Source organism: Rhinichthys klamathensis, unplaced genomic scaffold (assembly GCF_029890125.1).
Source record: "Rhinichthys klamathensis goyatoka isolate OS25496 unplaced genomic scaffold, OSU_Roscu_1.1 h1tg000121l_1, whole genome shotgun sequence".
Taxonomy (NCBI): Eukaryota; Metazoa; Chordata; class Actinopteri; order Cypriniformes; family Leuciscidae; genus Rhinichthys; species Rhinichthys klamathensis.
In genome coordinates this window covers 2,922,784-2,941,309 of record NW_026606658.1, presented here as the reverse complement: position 1 = coordinate 2,941,309, position 18,526 = coordinate 2,922,784, and the positions used below count along the sequence as shown (strand labels likewise).

General features: G+C 40.7%; 1 protein-coding gene across 10 annotated transcripts in view; it reads right to left on the bottom strand.

The window, feature by feature from the left end:
- ablim2 (actin binding LIM protein family, member 2) overlaps positions 1–18,526 on the bottom strand; it is a 73,988-nt gene that overhangs the window by 20,518 nt on the left and 34,944 nt on the right. For 7 of the 10 annotated variants that reach the window (XM_056255539.1, XM_056255537.1, XM_056255542.1 and 4 more), the window contains exons 7-10: positions 12,020–12,107; positions 10,068–10,126; positions 8,367–8,417; positions 6,781–6,858 (exon numbers count right to left, since the gene is read on the bottom strand). In XM_056255539.1, the coding sequence (XP_056111514.1) occupies positions 6,781–6,858; positions 8,367–8,417; positions 10,068–10,126; positions 12,020–12,107 (276 nt within the window). The remainder of the gene's footprint in view (positions 1–6,780; positions 6,859–8,366; positions 8,418–10,067; positions 10,127–12,019; positions 12,108–18,526) is intronic. The other 3 variants (XM_056255541.1, XM_056255543.1, XM_056255547.1) reach the window with 1 other exon arrangement.

Below are 18,526 nucleotides of genomic sequence, written 5' to 3'. Positions count from 1 at the left end.
TCGTGCAAGGCTGGCCGTTACACGTAGCGACGACCTTGTGTCTCCTGTCTCTCCCCAGTCTGCCGCCGTCGAGCCGCGGACCGGGAGACGGCAGAGAACTCCATCCGCGGGTTCTGTCGAGGCGCTGACGTCGGCCCAAGGCCCACGCCATCCTCACGTGGCAGAGCCCGTGATTTACTCTGAGGCCATTTACCGCCCTCCTAAGGAAGCGCGGGAAATTATCTCGTTTGGATACGACGATGACGACGCCATGTCCACCAGTGCCTCTGACCCGGGAGCATGGTCCGAGTCTCCGTCTGAGGGCGCCCCCGCCTCTTTGGATGCGGAGCTTATGGCCATTCTCACTGAGGCGGTGGCAGATATGGAGCTGGAGTGGACAGCGCCCAAGGAGCTGCCGTCGAAAAGATGGATGGACGGTTCCTTCCTCGGCGCGGGCCGTCAAGCTGAAGCCCCGCGGAGACCCGCCCCCTTTTTCTCGGAGGTCCACGAGGAACTCACCAGATCATGGCGCTCCCCTTACTCAGCCCGAGCCCATGCACAAGGTACCCAGCTACTGACTACAGTGGAAGGGGCGGAGAAATTGGGCTACGCTCGATTGCCTCCCGTCGAGGATGCCATCGCGGCTCATTTAGCATCTTCTCCCGGCTGGAAGACCGCCCAACTGGATATGGGAAGCCCGGACCCCGAGTTGCTCAGGAAACTGCGCACGGCTGCAGATCTCGCTTTGGCGGCGTCTAAAAAGGTCGCTCAGGGAATCGGCCGTAATATGGGCAGTCTTGTGGCCCTACATCACCATCTGTGGCTGACGCTGTCGGGGATGTGCGAGACTGACAAGAGGCAGTTCCTGGACGCACCGGTAAGCCCCACGGGCCTTTTCGGTGTTGCAGTGGAGTCGTTATCCGACAAGTACGCAGAGACCGTCAAGCAATCTAAGATGATGCCTCATCTGCTGCCGAAACGGTCTCAAGCCCGCCCGGCGGTGAGATCGAGATCATCTTCTGGGCAGCGCTCAGCGGGACCTAACAGACGCGCCTCCCCGAGCGCGGCAGAACGTCGCGAGCCAGAGCCTCCCTTCCGCCAGAGGCAGTTCAGGAAGCCCCGCTTTGGTGCGAAGCCGGCCTCTAGCAGCCAGGGGCGCCCGGCGGGCAAAAAAGAGCAGCGCTCCTGATGTGCGTGTCGGGGAGGAGAGAGCGCGGGACATGTTCGTCGGACCCGCGGCGAAGAGGGTGTGTTCCCGCCCAGAGTTCGACGAGAATGTGTTGACTTTGAAACCGCTGTGTTCTGTTTCAATAAACAAAGTGCATTACATGTCTCAGCAAAAGAGCTTTCTTCTTTCTTCCTCCCAACAATATTACCCGCGTCGTAGGTGAAGCCTCTCCCCCGGGAGACGTTTTGCAGAGCGGAAGCTCGGGGAAACCCGAGAAGATGGCTATTTATGTCCCCGTGTAAAAAGCCGCGGACGAGCTATCTACCATTCATATAGCGGTCAATGCTTCCTCGGTGGCTGGCGCTCAGCCCCCGCCGCAGCATTCATTAAAGCCCCCCTTATCGAGTCACCTGAGCGCGTGGTCAACACTACCGACGGCATCACATTGGGTGTTAAACACGATAAAACGCGGCTATACGCTCCAATTCGCTCGCAGACCACCCCGCTTCGGCGGTGTGATTTTGACAGAGGTGTCAGAACAGAGCGCTCCGTTACTTCGGGCAGAAATCTCCTCTCTCCTGGCCAAACAAGCAGTAGAGACAGTACCCGAAGAGCAAAAAAATTCCGGTTTATACAGCCGTTATTTTCTAGTACCAAAGAAGGACGGAGGTATGCGCCCTATTTTGGATCTGAGATTACTGAACAAAGCGCTCGCGAAACGCGCGTTCAAAATGATAACAGTGAAGCAGATCCTCGCGCACATTCAGCCCGACGATTACTTCATTGCAGTGGATCTAAAGGATGCATACTTCCACATTCAGATAGCCCCGCATCACAGGCGCTTCCTTCGGTTTGCATTCGAGGGTGTGGCATACCAGTTCAAAGTGTTGCCGTTCGGGCTGGTCCTGGCCCCCCGTGTATTTACAATGTGCATGAATGCAGCGCTTGCTCCCCTGGAGCTCAGTGGAATGCGCATTCTGAACTATCTCGACGACTGGTTAGTCATCGCACGGTTGGAGAGTGTCCTGGGGGAACACAAACACAGACTCCTCGCCCACCTAACAGGTTTGGGTCTGTCTGTGAAAATGCAGAAGAGCGCGCTTCAACCGTGCCAGTCCATCACATTCCTCGGTATGGTGCTGGACTCACGCACTATGATTGCAAAGCTGTCAGAGTCGAGAATCCAGTCGATTCAGAATACGTTAGCCCTATTCGTTCAAGGCAGAGCTATCCCCTTAAAAACGTTTCAGAGGCTAATCGGTCTGATGGCAGCTGCAGTCTCCGTCTGCAGACTGGGCTTATTGCACATGAGACCACTTCAACACTGGTTACACAGACGCGTACAGCCGCGGGCGTGGAGAGTGGGAACGGAACGCCTCATCATAACGCGTTCATGTCTGGAGACTCTAGCGCCGTGGTTCGACACGACCATGTTCGAGCAGGGGGCTGCCTTGGGCACAGTGGTCAGACGCGTAGTGGTCACTCACTACGGATGCGTCGCTGTCAGGCTGGGGAGCCCTCTGCGATGGCAGACCGGCATTCGGTACGTGGACAGGAGATCAGACGCGCTGGCACATAAACTGCTTGGAGATGGAAGCGGTTCATCTAGCGCTGCGGGTTTTCCTCCCATTTGTGAAAGACCGTCATGTTCTCATCAGAACGGACAACACGGCGGTGGTGGCGTACATAAATCGCCAGGGAGGGTTACGTTCGCGATCCCTGCAGGGGCTAGCGAGGCGGCTGTTATTATGGACGGACAAAATACTACTGTCGGTTCGAGCAGTGCACGTGCCGGGCAGTTTGAATTGCGGCGCGGACATGCTGTCCAGGGATGGCATTGTGCACGGGGAGTGGAGGCTTCATCCGCAGACGGTAAACACGATCTGGAATCTGTTTGGCAAAGCGGAGATCGATCTCTTTGCATCGCAGGAGAACGCCCACTGCCCGCTGTATTTTGCGTTGACGACGGCCCCTCTAAAGGGAGACGCGCTGTCGAGCCGTTGGCCAAAGGGGCGGAAGTATGCTTTTCCTCCGATCAAGCTAATGCCGCTGGTGCTGCAAAAGATCAGGGAGGAGAGATGTGCGTTGGTTCTGGTAGCGCCGAAATGGCCCAACCAACCGTGGTTCCCGGAGCTAGTGAATATGGCACGTTTTCCCCCGTGGCGGATACCGCCGAGAAGAGACCTCCTATCTCAGGCGAAAGGCACCATATGGCACCCCAACCCAGAGCTGTGGGACCTGCATGTGTGGCAGATCAGCACGGAGTTTCACAACGGGTGCTAAAGACAATAGCAGAGGCTAGAGCCCCTTCAACGAGGCGCTTATACGCTCTGAAGTGGAAGGTGTTTGCTAACTGGTGTGTTGACAAAAAGGAGGACCCCAGGAATTGCGATATTTCCATTATTTTGACCTTCCTACAGGAACGTCTGGATATTGGCAGTTCGCCATCTACACTGAAAGTTTACGTGGCCGCTATTGCTGCTTGTCGTAATGTGGATGGCCATTCAGTGGGGAAACACCCTTTGATAACGAGTTTCCTCCGGGGAGCGAGGCGGCTTTTCCCTCCCCGCCTTCGTCAGATGCCAGTATGGGACCTGTCGTTAGTGCTTAGTGCGCTGTCTGACCCACCTTTTGAACAAGCTGAGTCTAGCGACATTAAAGTACTCTCATTCAAGACGGCGTTTCTGCTCGCGCTAGCCTGCGGTAAGCGGGTGGGTGACTTACATGCATTGTCAGTAAACAGTGCATGTATGCAGTTCGGACCGGACGATTGCATGGTCAGACTTTTACCCAGGCGCGGATACTCGCCTAAAGTGCTCTCAACGCCGTTCAGAGCCCAGGTGGTTACAATTCCAGCATTTTGCCCCGATGAGGTCAGTGTTTCAGAGTCTCAGAAGTACGCTTTGTGCCCCGTGCGTGCCCTGCATGCTTATGTGAACAGAACTAGCCATTTTCGAACTTCAGAGCAGCTCTTCGTCTGCTACGCGGGTGCCAAGAAAGGCGGCGCGCTGTCGAAACAGAGGCTATCTCACTGGATAGTGGAGGCTGTGCGACTGGCTTATGCTTCCCGGGAAGCCGTTTGCCCTATAGGGGTGCACGCCCACTCCACTAGGAGTTTGGCGTCATCATGGGCGTGGGCGAAAGGCATGTCTATTCAGGACATTTGTTTCGCGGCAGGATGGTCGTCTCGTAATACGTTTGCGAGATTCTATAACTTGGATATTCCTTCATTCGCACCACATGTTTTGTCAGTGCAGGGAGAGAAAGCTGAGCTGTCATTGGACTAGGCTAGACATGCCCCGATGGCGCGCACTCTAGCCACGGTTTCGACTAGTCGTCAGACAGTGCGAGTTGTTAGCAATAGCTATTATGTTCTCTATATTGTGCCTTATTATGCCCGCATTCATAAGCCGGCAGTATTTTGCTAAGCACCAATCACTTTGCTGCAATCCCCTTTCATTCAGCTCAGCGTGCTTAGCTAGGTGGGAGGGGCCTCGTTGGTGCAGATGCCGAGTTGGCTCTGTGCCAATAGGTGTTTCAACCAGGTCCGGTGCCTGTTCCTGAGCTGTGTAGAGGTTAGTGCTCGTGCTATCCTTAGCTCGTTCGAGCTGGGTGGGGTTTTCCCACACGGCGGGGGTTTTATTGTTCCCCATACGTAATGTCGAGAGACCGACTCGATAAGGGAACGTCTCTGGTTACTTACGTAACCGTAGTTCCCTGAGAGGAAGGAACGAGACATTACGTAACCTGCTGTGTGGGAAAGACTTACAGTCTCCTAACTCTCGTTCAGCTAAGATTCTGAGGGTTTTGGCGCCCGCCGTCACCTATATTGAGGAGTGTCAGCCAATCAGGTGATGGCGGGACCGCCATTGGCTATTTGCAAGCAAAAGAGTTATTCTATCAGACTTCATGATTCAAGGAAAATGGATTTCCCCATACGTAATGTCTCGTTCCCTCCTCTCAGGGAACTACGGTTACGTGAGTAACCAGAGACGTTTTCAGTTGTTTCACTAGTTGTTTCAGCACGGCCCAGCAGTTGCGTTTACTCCCGGTCCCGAACGCAATTATTAAACAGCGTTGCGACAACCAGTGGGAAGCGTTTCAATTCGACAGACAGCTCTTTGTTACAAACCACAAATCACTTGATGATTTAAGTAGTATTAAATCGGATGAAACCGCCTCAACATTCCCAACAAAACTGATGAGGAAACCAGGAGAAACATTGTGCCATGAACGAAATTAGAAGACTTTAAATCCCCTAATCACCACCCTAACAAACATTTACCATGAATGTAGGCTACTGTAGTAATTTACCATGGTTTGGGCAGAAATATGGAATATTTATATTGAATACTATGTTATAGTCATTTATATTGCATTAGATTTATTAGGTGGGTAGAGGAATATATAATTCATTTTTGTTATGAAATTATGTCAGTTTCTTTGTGAAGGTGCATATAGTTTTTATCCTGTGTTTAGGCATTTTTTATACAGTGGGAGTGAGTAGCCTGTGGTAATCAAGTCTCACTGTCAGAATATTTTCATTTAAGCATAATAATTATAAATAAAATGATTCTTATTTCTTACCAATAGCTATGAGCTTGTATAATTAATTTGAATGAAATGAAAACAGTTGTACACAGCTGTAAATTATCAAGTTTTTATTTATTATGGTGTTCAATATCTGCATACTGTTGGGTACCACATTTCCAAGTAAATACAATACTTTTTTAAGGTTTACTTTAGCTTATTTATTGAAACTGTTATGTTTCAATAAATAAGCTAAACCCTCAAACCAACCCACCGGCCCACCTCAACTTTTTCGATTTAAGAATCCGGCCCTCGAATGAAGCTAGTTGAATAGCCCTGCTCTATTCTTTTCACAGCAATATTACGGACGGGTTAAATATAACTGTAGTAATATTGGTCTATATTATGTAACATATGTTGACTTAATCAAAAATTTTCTTTAGCTTTAGCTAAACTTTAGCTTTGAGTAATAATATTTTAAAGTACTTTCCGTCATTTTGACAGATAACAAATACTATATTTACCTGCTTTAGAACGTTCCAGTACACACTGCTAATAGTGATATGAAGTGAAAAGGGGAGACAATTACATTTTAAAGCATCCATGTGAAAACAAACCTGAAAAGAGACGTGAGGATTTAGGGGAAAAAAACTGATGTTCTTCGTGCATTCCAGTGAATCATTCATGGGATATATTGTAAAGTAAATCGGGAGAGCAGACAACAAATGTGCAGTATTGTTGTCTTTTTTCATACTCTTACAGCAGAATACAAAGAAAAAAGAAAAGAATCAAGAGGAAAAGAATGCAGGGAAATACCAAGCGTTTTCTTCTGACGTCTAAAAATAAAACATAACATAAAACATCCCTGATATGGATTATTTGTAGAGTAACCTTATGATTTAAAATGATTTGTTGTAGTCTTTGAGTCGAGTTCTCCAAACCGGAAGTGTCTCCCATAATTCAAAATGCAGTAAGCAAGTCAGGAAAAAGTTGGATAACTCTCACATGGTTATTTGTATGCTTGTGTGTTGCTGCCCACTAGTGGCAAACTTGAACAAATGAAAAGTAATAAAGCATGGAATCATTTGCAGATGTACACTTACATAGATAACTCTGCTAGGGGAGCCGGAAGCACTGGAGGCAGGAGCAGAGGTGATGCTCTCAGAGGAGGTTCTCGTCACCTGGAAACAAAAACAAGGTGAGAATAAGAAATACAAACACAACGGCACTAAACCAGAAGGTGACAGCAAACAAAAAGACAGTTAAAAAAAACATGGTAAAGTTCTAGCATATTTTATTGACTCAATTGAAGAAGTTTAAAAAAACATGGTAAAGTTCTAGCATATTTTATTGACTCAATTGAAATCATACAAAGTAACAGTCATGTTAAGTCTTAAGGTCATAAATGATTATAGAGCAATTTCCATGTTGCTGTTACTATTGTGTGGATGTAACAATTTATCTGTCTTCAGACAGTTTATGAAGGATTCAACAGAAATGTACTGTAGATAAGGTTTTGCCATTAAGAACAATGCTTTTTTCTTTGCTTTGTCAAACACGGATACACAGTAAACCGCAATAAATAGTTTTTAATCTGTATTTTTGATTTATTTTCAAGTAAAAGTATATTATGCTAATGTAAAATAAAGTTGGAGAAGCAAACCTTATTTTTCTTATTCAAATGCAGTATAAATTTATTATGTTGCAGTATAAATGGCACATTGGACAAATGGTAGAGTTACATAGTTAAGGGAAAATGGTCTGTCACTTCAATATCAACAAACATCAGGCAGACTAAACTCTGGAGATTCTTCTTACAATAAAGATTTTCCATTTTATTAGTAATGCATTCAGGGTCAATTCACAGTATCTTCTCTATACCTACACACACCGGTGCGTCTCAATCAGTTCCCTTCGAGTTCTTCCTAGCTCGTGAATCAGTAATATACATGAATTCGAGCACTAGAAACGACAGTAAGGACCCTGGCTCACTGATGACTCTACTGATGACTCCGGCGACATGACATTGTTCAACATCACTTCTGGTATAAACAACAGCAGAACTGATATCTTTATGACATTGTTTTTTTTTTTTTTAAGTAACTTAAAGTACATTATGATAAATACTTTGATTGTTACAAATATGTCCAACATTTCAGCCGTAAATGAATTATAAATGTTATCTAGATTATGTTCATTACCTGTTTAGCGATGTAAGTTTATGCTGACATATAATTAAATAATGGTTTGTGTTTAAAAAACAAACATCTATTGTGTGTCAGATGTGTAGTGAGTTGGCTCACAAGATTTATGTTTCGAGCTTCAGAACTTCTGTTAAAGGGAACATAGTGAGCATTCATGCTTCATGGTGCATTGTGGGATTTTTTTAGGGATCAAACGTTTTAGTGCACTGGTAGGATTTTGCGATTGAAACAGCCCTTAAAATGGCCGACTCCATGGTCAATGCTCCGACAACTGAACTTGGGAGCCGATTGAGACACCCTCATTTAGAGTATTTGTCCAGATGTTAAGACCTGTTCTTTGGTTCCTGATTTCTACTGGGTGGGTGTGGCAGTAGCCTACAGTGGCATGGCAGGCCCATTTTGGACCTCATTGAGCATTCTATTAAAGCTGAAAGCAGGTCGGGAGGTAAGCCCATGCAGAGGGAAGTGGGCCGCATGTCACAAACCTGCACAGGTACATTGGAATGGAGATCACTGAGCTGAATCCGCACCTGTTTCTGCAGGGAAAGGGTTGTTACAGTGAAGCGCTTCCACATACTGCATATCACCTTTGTTTAAGATATGCAACTCGATAGATTCCCTGGTAAATGATTTTGCACGGTATATTTCAGAGCATGTCGGCTGCCTAAACCAGAGCTCATTTTTATATCACACACCTTTTTAGGTGCAGTCACTGATTCTAGCTGCTATGAAAAAACAATCATCGTAGGCTTTGGTCTTTAATGACATTAAAATGGGGGGCACGCACTATACACTATGCACTTATACACTATGTACTCAATCGTGTAGTGTATGAACTTTATACGTTTATTTTGTCTTTCAACAGCGGAGTCTGATAGTCTCCTCCCCTTCCGCTACGTAATTAAAGCTGCGGCAGTTGAGTGAAGGAAGTGTCCAATGTTCCACACTTCGTTTTTTCGGTATAACTCTAGCATAGAATAGTGCGCAAGTATGCGAATTGAGACGCACCTTAAGAATGAATTGGATCTGCTAATAGGGGTGTTTATTTACACATTCGGTCTACGTTGATTTAGTGCCTGATTCACTTAAATTGCCCCTTTATTGCTATTTGAATGGTTCCTAATTTAGTTTCGAAGGTCTCTTTCAATAGATTTGCATGCATCCCAGGTCAAAAACACTTTAATTTTCTCATACTATACATTGCAGGATCACCTCTTTTCTCAGTGTTTGAGACAATTTGATCAAGGATCCAGTTTCTCTAATTCCCTCCTTTGCGAGAGCCTACTCTGCTGTGATTGGTCATATTGTGATTGGTCAGCGCATCGGAAACTAAAATCTCATTACCATATCCGAATTTCAGCTGAACAGTAACAATCGTTTTATATCGAGCATCGGTTTGACTGTATCAATTCGAGTGCGAGTCTTCATCCTTTTCCTTCATCCTCAGAATTTGCTTTCACAGCGCAGAAAACATGTTGATAACACAAACCAAACTCTTCCATGGCCTCAGCGATAACTGCAGTGTTTGAGGGCAGCTCAAAGTAGACGTTGCTGGCGGGCAGCAAAACAAACCTACGTGGTTCATGCAGGAAGTAATACTGTAATTACTGAAAACTTCAGACAGCTTGGATTTAGTTCTTTCTTTTGGGAGACAAACTCCATTTATCATGCACTTTGATCTTTGTAGATTTTTTTTACATTCATATTCAACTGTTTAACACACTACATGAAATATAATATAAAAAAAAACATAAAAGGGGCACTTTAAGGAATTTAGCAAATTCATTAACAGCACAACCATGCAAAATTACTACTGAGCAAAATTTGCAACTTTCTTCTGAGAGCGGCTGTGGAGGATGAAATCCTTCAAACTTTACTATAGAGTATCACTCCACCCCCATGATCCAGGGACCTGAATCGGCTCTTTAAAAAGCCAAAAGTGCGTTTGACAATAACATGCATCTGGATGTTTGCAGATTACAACACTTTTCTCCATTTGTTGATGAATAACAACTACCATGATATATTTTTTGTACATTTTTCTTTTAAAATACAGTCAACCTATTTCCTGTGGGTGAAAGTAGAAGGTTTGTTGAAAAAGAAGCAATATATAATAAGCCTAATTTACATAGAGAGAATGACTGTTTCAGAGCATTTAACTCCTAGTCAACTTGAATTGCAGTTACCTTACTCTTCTCCTCTATACGTGCTGCCTGTCTGCAAGGAGGATGCCAGATGGAAGAACCTGTGAAAGAGAAAGCAAAAAATAACTAAAAAGTCCATGTAAAAATGCAGTGGCCCTACAGCAGTGGCATAGGTTTGATTTTGAAATTGGTGGGGACGGGGACATAAATATTTAATATATTTAAAGTTATGATCGAAAATATTGCTAGGGATATATCAGTGTCACTGGATATTGGTAGGGACACGTCCCTAGCGTCCCTACTAAATTCTACGCCCCTGCCCTACAGTATTTGACACTTAAGTCATTTCCCTGACCCATTTTTGCAAATACTTTTAACAAACTGGTGTCTTTATTAGTGGATTGACTTTTTGTTATATATAGCACAAATACAGTTCAAAAGTTAGAAAAAAGAAATTAATACTTTTATTCAGGATGCATTATATCAATCAAAAGTGACAGAAAGTGACGTTACTATTTCCAATAAATGCTGTTCTTTTGAACTTTCTATTCATCAAATAATTTAAAAAAAATCACTGTTTCCATAAAAATATTAAGCATTGTTTTTAACATTGATAATTATCATGTAGTTTCTTGTGAATCAAATATTAGAATGATATAACAATGATATGATATTAAAATTATTTTTGAAGGATCATGAGACACTGAAGACTGGCGTAATGATGCTGAATATTCAGCTTTGCCCTCACATGAAAAAAGTACATTTTAAAATATATTAAAATCTAAAAGTTATTTTGAATTGTACTAATATTTCACAATATTACTGTTTTACTGTATTTTGATCAAATAAATGCAGCCTTGTTGAGCATAAGAGACTTCTTTCAAAATTATTAAAAAATATATTATGGACCCCAAAACCTTTGAACAGTAGTGTACTGTAGATTTTTAAGTGTGGTTTAAATATTTTGGGGCCCACAGTTCTTAATTCAATTTATTATCTCACATAACTTGTCTACCTGAGGTGTTAGCATGCTCATATATACCCCTATATAAACTGGCATCCATAAACTAAGTAACACAATCATTCACCCCTAGAATGAGTTAGCAGTCTTTCATTTTATTTCAGCCAGATTGAAAAATACTTCTAACTGATTCTGCTATGAAAGCAGAGTCTTGTCCACATCTGACTATAAATCTCCTTTGACAAACTACAGTGCAGTGAGTTATTTTGCGAAATCACTGTGCAGATTCCAGTGAGAGACTCAATTATTGCAACGTTTGAGGTGAGACACAAGAGAAAAAATAAAACCACATGTATCTTATGATGTCAAATGTTTATTTTCTTCTTTATAATTTAAATGGGATGTGACTGGTGAGAGCTTTTAGCTTTATATGACTGTCTATTGCTTTATTATTAAAATACAAAACAAACTATTTATCCATGTTTTTGTCAGTACAGATACTGTTTTTCTTAAGCATAAAACTCCAAGTACACTAATACATATAAAAATGATTCAAAAATCCTCATCAATAGACCCCAGCTGTTTCTGCACTGTCTGTCTGGTTTCATGGTCTAAGATTAGAGAACTTTGCCGAGAAAAATGTTTATTGCAGCATTCTGACACAAATCATCAAATGAAATCTCCACAACTAATCAATTTCACTAATCAAGAACATTGAATTGATGTGGGAGGCAGAGATTAAGTCACTCATGAGACTTAGGCTCCATCCATCAGATTCATTATTTGTGATCCAAATTGAGTGTGCAGGCATCTATTTATATACATATATATATATATATATACAGTATATTGACAACTTTGATCATTTGTTTCATTCAAGCACTTCATGTGCTTGGATAATATTATTTTTTTAGTTTTTTTGTTTTGAATATTTGTAAAAAGAGTTTTATTGTATTGTAGGATTTGTGTGAATAAAATTGCAGTATCAGAATCAAACCTTTTCATCATGTAGATTTGATGAGATTTAAGTTACCTTGCAGGTACATCTCCTCGCCCTCCCCAAACATCTGCTCACAGCGTGCACATCTGGCACATGTGGGATGGTAGTGCTTTTCTCCAGCCTGCAAAAGATAAACAGAGAGTACACATCAGTCATTCAACTCCACTGCAGGAAATTATGAATTAACCCTTAAATGCATACCGCAGACGTCATTCACTACCCTTTTTTCTGCACAACAATAATTTAATCTTTGATGACTGAATAACTGCAATTCATCTTTATTCCACAAGGTGGCAATGTCTGATACACAATGATGAAGTGATGTTACCGCAGGCAGAAAAACAAAAGAATAGGAAGAATCATTACCAAAACTTGAAATGGCTCAGCGATTTACTGCAGAGCAAGAACCGAATGCAATCAAATGTTAGTGTCACTGTCACTTGATGATGGATCTAGTGAAGAAGCTGTCAGCGATCAAAATATTGATTTTGAAGATGTTGAAAATTATAGTTTTGAGAATATGTTTAAGATTGCAAATATGAACCAGATGTTGAATGTACTGGGAAATGAGCTCTGACAAGGACAGTGATGATGGTATAAAACATCTGCTCAAACTGAACCCTTCCAAGCTCCAAAAGGTAACAAAATATGCTTTCTTTTATTCTTTTGTAATTGTTGCTTTAATATCAGGAGAGTTTTATACTATTGCAACAGGTAGATAGATCCGGGTCGCTAAAGACCTGAATATGTAATAATGATTAGCAAAATATTTATGCATTTAAAGAGTATATTGCAGGTAAAAAAAAAAATCTAAATTAATATATAACCTTGTATGAAAATACCATATGAAAAGGTAATGCAGGATTTAAAATGTTTTAAAACGACATAAGGGCACTAATTTAGTAGATAAAGTGAGCGTTTCTTGGACTGCTCGTAAAAACGGCTTTTTTTTCAACCTCGCGTCATTTTACGTCACGCTAGGGAGCCTCAGCCTCGCCTCAGTGCAGAGCAGTAGGGATGGGGAAATGAAGCCTCGTGAATCAATGAGGCTTTCCCCTGACTGTTCCGGGAAAAGATTCAAAGCTTCGAGAGTGTCGAGAACAGCGCCATCTGGTGCTTATTTAAAATAAAGCAGCCAGAAGCCTGTGTTAGAAGCTCTGGCAGATGAAGCAACCACAACACACTGCATAATTTCAATGTTATGTGTAGAAATAAAAAGCTTTACACGTTTGTGTTTGATTTGTCAATAAAGTGTGACAATAAAATATAAAATGAGCATATGATTTAATAAGATCTAATGTAGGCCTACTCTCTCTCTTCACACACACACACACACTCACACACTCACACACATATAGTGAATAAGGACATTGTGTGATAGGATCATCTGTTCATCTGACACTTGGCAGTGATAGTGCTTATGTAACTGTAGGAATGACAGAAAGGTGATAAAGATTTAAATTATTCTGTAATGCCAATATAGAGGGGTGTAGACATGTTTCTGCATTCTCCAGTATCCAAGTGGATCTTCAGCTCTTTGTATGTTTGTCTCTGTAAGGTATTTATCCACTTCTACGATCGCATCAGAAGTGGCATTTGAGCTTTGTTTGCGCTGGTCTACAGCACTTTCCAACAGAAGACAAAGGTTTCCACCTCAGAAGTGTGAGGATACATTTTTTTTGTTGGGAGTGACTGTACATGTACATTGATGAATATAAGACACATCAACGGTCAACAATTATACAATACAATGATAAAAAATAAAATAATACTAAATAAATAAATAAATATTTATTTATTTATTTCTTTTTTAGAAATGCATTCATACATTGGAAGCTATAAGCTCAAAATATTCCCAGTTAGGGGAAGTCTTCCTTTTTTTGGCTGTTGCCATTGCTGTAAATACAAACCCGTCAACAAACACCCAAATACCAACACCAAATTACCTAAAAAACACCAAAAGTGCAACGATCTTACAAAAACAAAAAGACACAACAACAACAACAAAATAATAAGTAGTTTTGGTTATTTAAATGTAATGTATTGATTAACTTTCAAAGTACAGCACTCTCCTCACAAACCCATCAACCAGACTGAGCCAACAAGGACCTTCGAGCCTTCTGACCATAGATGCTTCTGACACCCAAAGCGAGACGCGCACGTGATTGGACAGAAAGTGAGGCTTCGTTTGTCATCGATCACGTGACCTTTGGGAAACCAATACACACCCCGATACGGGGCTTCAATAGAAATTGCTTCGCTTTCGCGATACGCACATCGAAGCTTCAGTGTCATATGTAACATCACTACAGAGCAGGCTGGCATTCAGTGAGAGCGGCCGTGAGTCCGTGTGTTTTCGGTAGTTTTTGTATTTCAATCTATCATCGTCATGGTAAATTATTGTGTTTGTGGAGGTTGCAAAAACTCCGGCCTGTCAGGACATCGAGTCCACAGGTTTCCATAACAAGAAAAAGGACGGTGCTGTATATATTTCGTGCCTAGTGCGGTTTGTGCAGGTGAAGAGACGGGATTTCTCTTCCGCATCGGCTTCGAGAAACGCGGTCGTGTGTAGCTTTCACTTCAGATCGTATGTAGCGTTCACTTCAGATCGTGTGTAGCGTTCACTTCAGATCGGAGGATTATCATCCCGGCGATATGATGGAGTTTAACATGGGATGCCGAAGCAAGAATATTGATCGTCGTATACTGTACCAATGGCATCAAATAGTGTGATATAGGTAGTCATGCCCTAAATAGAGGCAACTTGTAATTGAAAAACAAAATTACTAGGTTGATTAAATATTCAAATCTTTAATTTTCTGTTTATGTTATAACCCAGATGAAAAATATGTTTTAAAAATGTACTTGAGTATGTTTTTAGTAACTTACAATAGAAATATACTCAAGTATAGTTTTTATACATTTAATAGTATACATCTACCCTAAACATACTAATGTCTGCTGGCCTGATATACGATGGTAATAATCTGTACAATATTGTGAGCACAGTGTATATCGTTAGCGAACGTGTATCTATAAGCACGTCTCTCACCAAGACACCTGTCCTGTTCTCCACTGGTTCTCCTCACACCACAACTCAATGTGTCTCTGACCGTTCTGTCTAACATTAATCCTGGCCTGTCCCTACTCTCTTGGCAGCATAGCAGGCTCATAATTGTATGGCTGTAGTCCGTCATACGAGTAAGTATTTCCTCAGCGTCCGAAATGTCATTGCGATCCATTGTTTTCCTGTTGTTTGAATCGACCGCTCTCCCGCCCGTTACGTCACGCCCACCACACCCATTTTCAGACGCGGAAGTAAAATTTTCTCACAAAAACGACTCCAGAAGCTTATGTAGCGTATTTATAAGAATATTTTAAAGAAAATCTAGTTCCTACATTATTTTTCTATATATTGACTCGTTGGGTCCTCTAACCTGCAATATGCCCTTTAAGGGTTCATTTATACACAAAACATATAACTCAAAGTAATATGTATTTAATACTTATGTATTTAATCACATGGAGAGAATATTAAGACTAAATTTGACAGAATCATTCTGACAATGTAATTGATTGATTTATTCCACAAATAATTACAGTTATCTAATAAAGTTCAAATGCTAATAGCCGAGAAAAAGACCTGTTTGCACTATATGTGTTTGAACAGTAGAGGGAACACAGAAAGAGGAGCTGGCGGTGCAAAGCTTCTTATGGTCACATTCATTTCATTTTAAAACTCTGACAAGACCACTATACACAAAAAGGCTTTTCCCATATTGCTCAAGTGGCTCCGCCTCAACAGGCTTACTGTACTATACTAAAAAAAAATCTCATTCTCATTTCTGTAACACCAAAAAATATGTATGACATTTAAAATGTTTAGTGCAAATATACATAGGTAGTATTTGAATTTGTACTGTTTTTTTTCATAAACAATGGCAAATTGAAAAGAAAATAATCTTTAGAAAAACATTCATTTTCTAAATGTAAAATATAATATTTAAGTTCTTTTGACCCTAAGGTGAAATATGACCCAGACTGAAAGACAAACAGAAAGATAATATGCCATAAATTACCAGTATGGTCTCATATTTCAATATCAACAACCACAAAAATAACAAGATAAAGTCTTGTCCTTATATTTTCTCTAGATTTCTATGAATTAATATGATAATTAATCATTATGGTGTTTCTAAGAGCTCTGTCAGGCTGTAGTTTTATCATTTTCCTTTAAATATTTGGTGTAAATCTTTTCCAGGTTAGTTTTAATTTATGAGGTAAATAGTTCTAGACTGTTCTAGAGTACAGATTTGTAAAATCTATTTCATCTTTTATATTTTCCTAATCTATTCTCATCTATCGGAAATGTTCAGCGTGCTGCGTCGCGCTGCTTTTAGTGTTCAACACAGATGTTGATTTAATTTCACGTGCATCATAACCTGCACTGGATAATCTACTCAGCCCCCTCCACCTCAAAGGCCATCCTCTTTAAACACAGCTTCAGTCCTGCCACTGGAAATGTCATGACATTTCAGGTTCAGATACGATTCTCAATAAGTGCTAAAGACTAAATTGGGCCTAAAAAAAACACTCTGTTTTTTCTCTTTCTGTTTCCATCGCAGCAGTTATACAAATGGAACAAACTGTTTAAAAATCCCCTCAAATACACAATAAAAACCTTTACCTTTGATTACCTAAATACCCTGATGGTGTATAAGCTTGTAAACTGGCAATACTCCTGAAAGGTGGGCTAATTAATCTTGCTAACATAAGGATACCTGTATCAGCTAGTCTTCAGTACATGTAAGAAAATTTGCCGAAGGCAAAAGAGTATGCCAAGGTACCATTTTGCATGACTTCATTTATTTCACATCACCTTAAAGCACTTGGCACGGCAGTTGTGTAGTTAAAAATACCATCCTAAACTATGATGTCACACAAACTAATTCTGGGTTACGGTGGCAGTGCCAATGGGACAGAGTCACTATAGCAACAGTGTGCAACTTCTGACAAATATCTAATGAACACGTAAACACACAGATTTATAGAGCTCTAAGGAACACAAAGCTGTAGAACTTTATGTATGTGACAAATATGATAATGCACACATAACTTGTTGATTTACAAGCAATATTTAGCCATATCAGACCACCCAATGGGAAACTAAACAGATACAAAGAACAACTACATCAATACGGGGCTTGTTAGGGTGTAACAAAATAGCTGTTTAAAGAAAAACGAGGAAGAGTTTGCATGCAAGAACAAAAGAGAGTGAACAAAACAGAAAAAGTGAAAGGGAGATGCAATATGAGGAGATAGATTGTTCAATACTATAATTAGGCTTTAGAGGGGTTGTGAAATGACTGTCTGAGATTCTCTTAGTAAGCACCCACTCAGCTTCTGCCCCCTCCAACATGAGCACTGGTATTATAGAGTACCAGCTCTCAGATGAGAATAAAAGCCTTTCACACACACTCAAAGAGAAGATATGATAAATGCAAACAAATCTCAGGGGCAACAATGCTAAAATCAACATGAAACAGCATTTGCAACCCATTTTACTTGGTAATGTGACATATTTCTGAGAGACACAGAATACTTGATTAGAAAAGTGTATCACAGGACTTGATCCTATTTACTGGGAATTGATTGGAACATGAAAAGTGGCCAAAATCACACCATACTTTTGAGGCTTTAAGTCCATGTCGATTAGCTTTGAGATCATCTATATTATATGATAGTAAACTCCTAAAAGTTGACAGAATTCATTTAAGAAATTTATTTAGCATATCTGAAATTTCCAGAAGAGACTCTTCTGGTAAAATAGACCAAAAATATTGATGACTCATCCTGTACTAGGCAGATTTTAGTCCAATCAAATGTTCTCTAGAATTAGAGAGTTCCTTCCCTTGATTCATGGCTGTGATGTAACTAAAGCCTATTGGCAAAAAAGAAAAGAAAGGGATGAGCCCTTCAATATATCCCACCCAAAACAGAGTTGTTATTGTTAACAAAACTATTAAAAATGATTTTCATTCATTTAAATAAAATAATATATATATATATATATATATATTAGATGAAAAACGTAATCTTAAAAAGGTATAATTAAATGAAATAAATCTGAAATATAGTACTAAAATATAGAACTAATAAAGTACTGAAAAACGTAAAAATTACGCTAAATAGAAATATTTTTAAACTAATAAAAATGACAAAAGCACATAACATTACTAAAACTTAAAACAAAATTAAACCGAAAACATCAACACAATTTTTTTTTAATTAAATGAAAACATCTAAAAATGATTTTAAAAAAGCTAATTCAAAATATTAATAAATACTACAATAATAGATTCAAAATATTAATAAATACTACAATAATACATGACACTTTCCATTTTAATAAGAACGTTTCAATCTTCTACAATTTTCTGGTCTTTAAAGAAGAAAATGGGGTCCATTTTGATTTCATGTTGAGTTTAAACAATGTTAACAATATAATTATCCCATCCATTCATCTACTTCCATCCATTA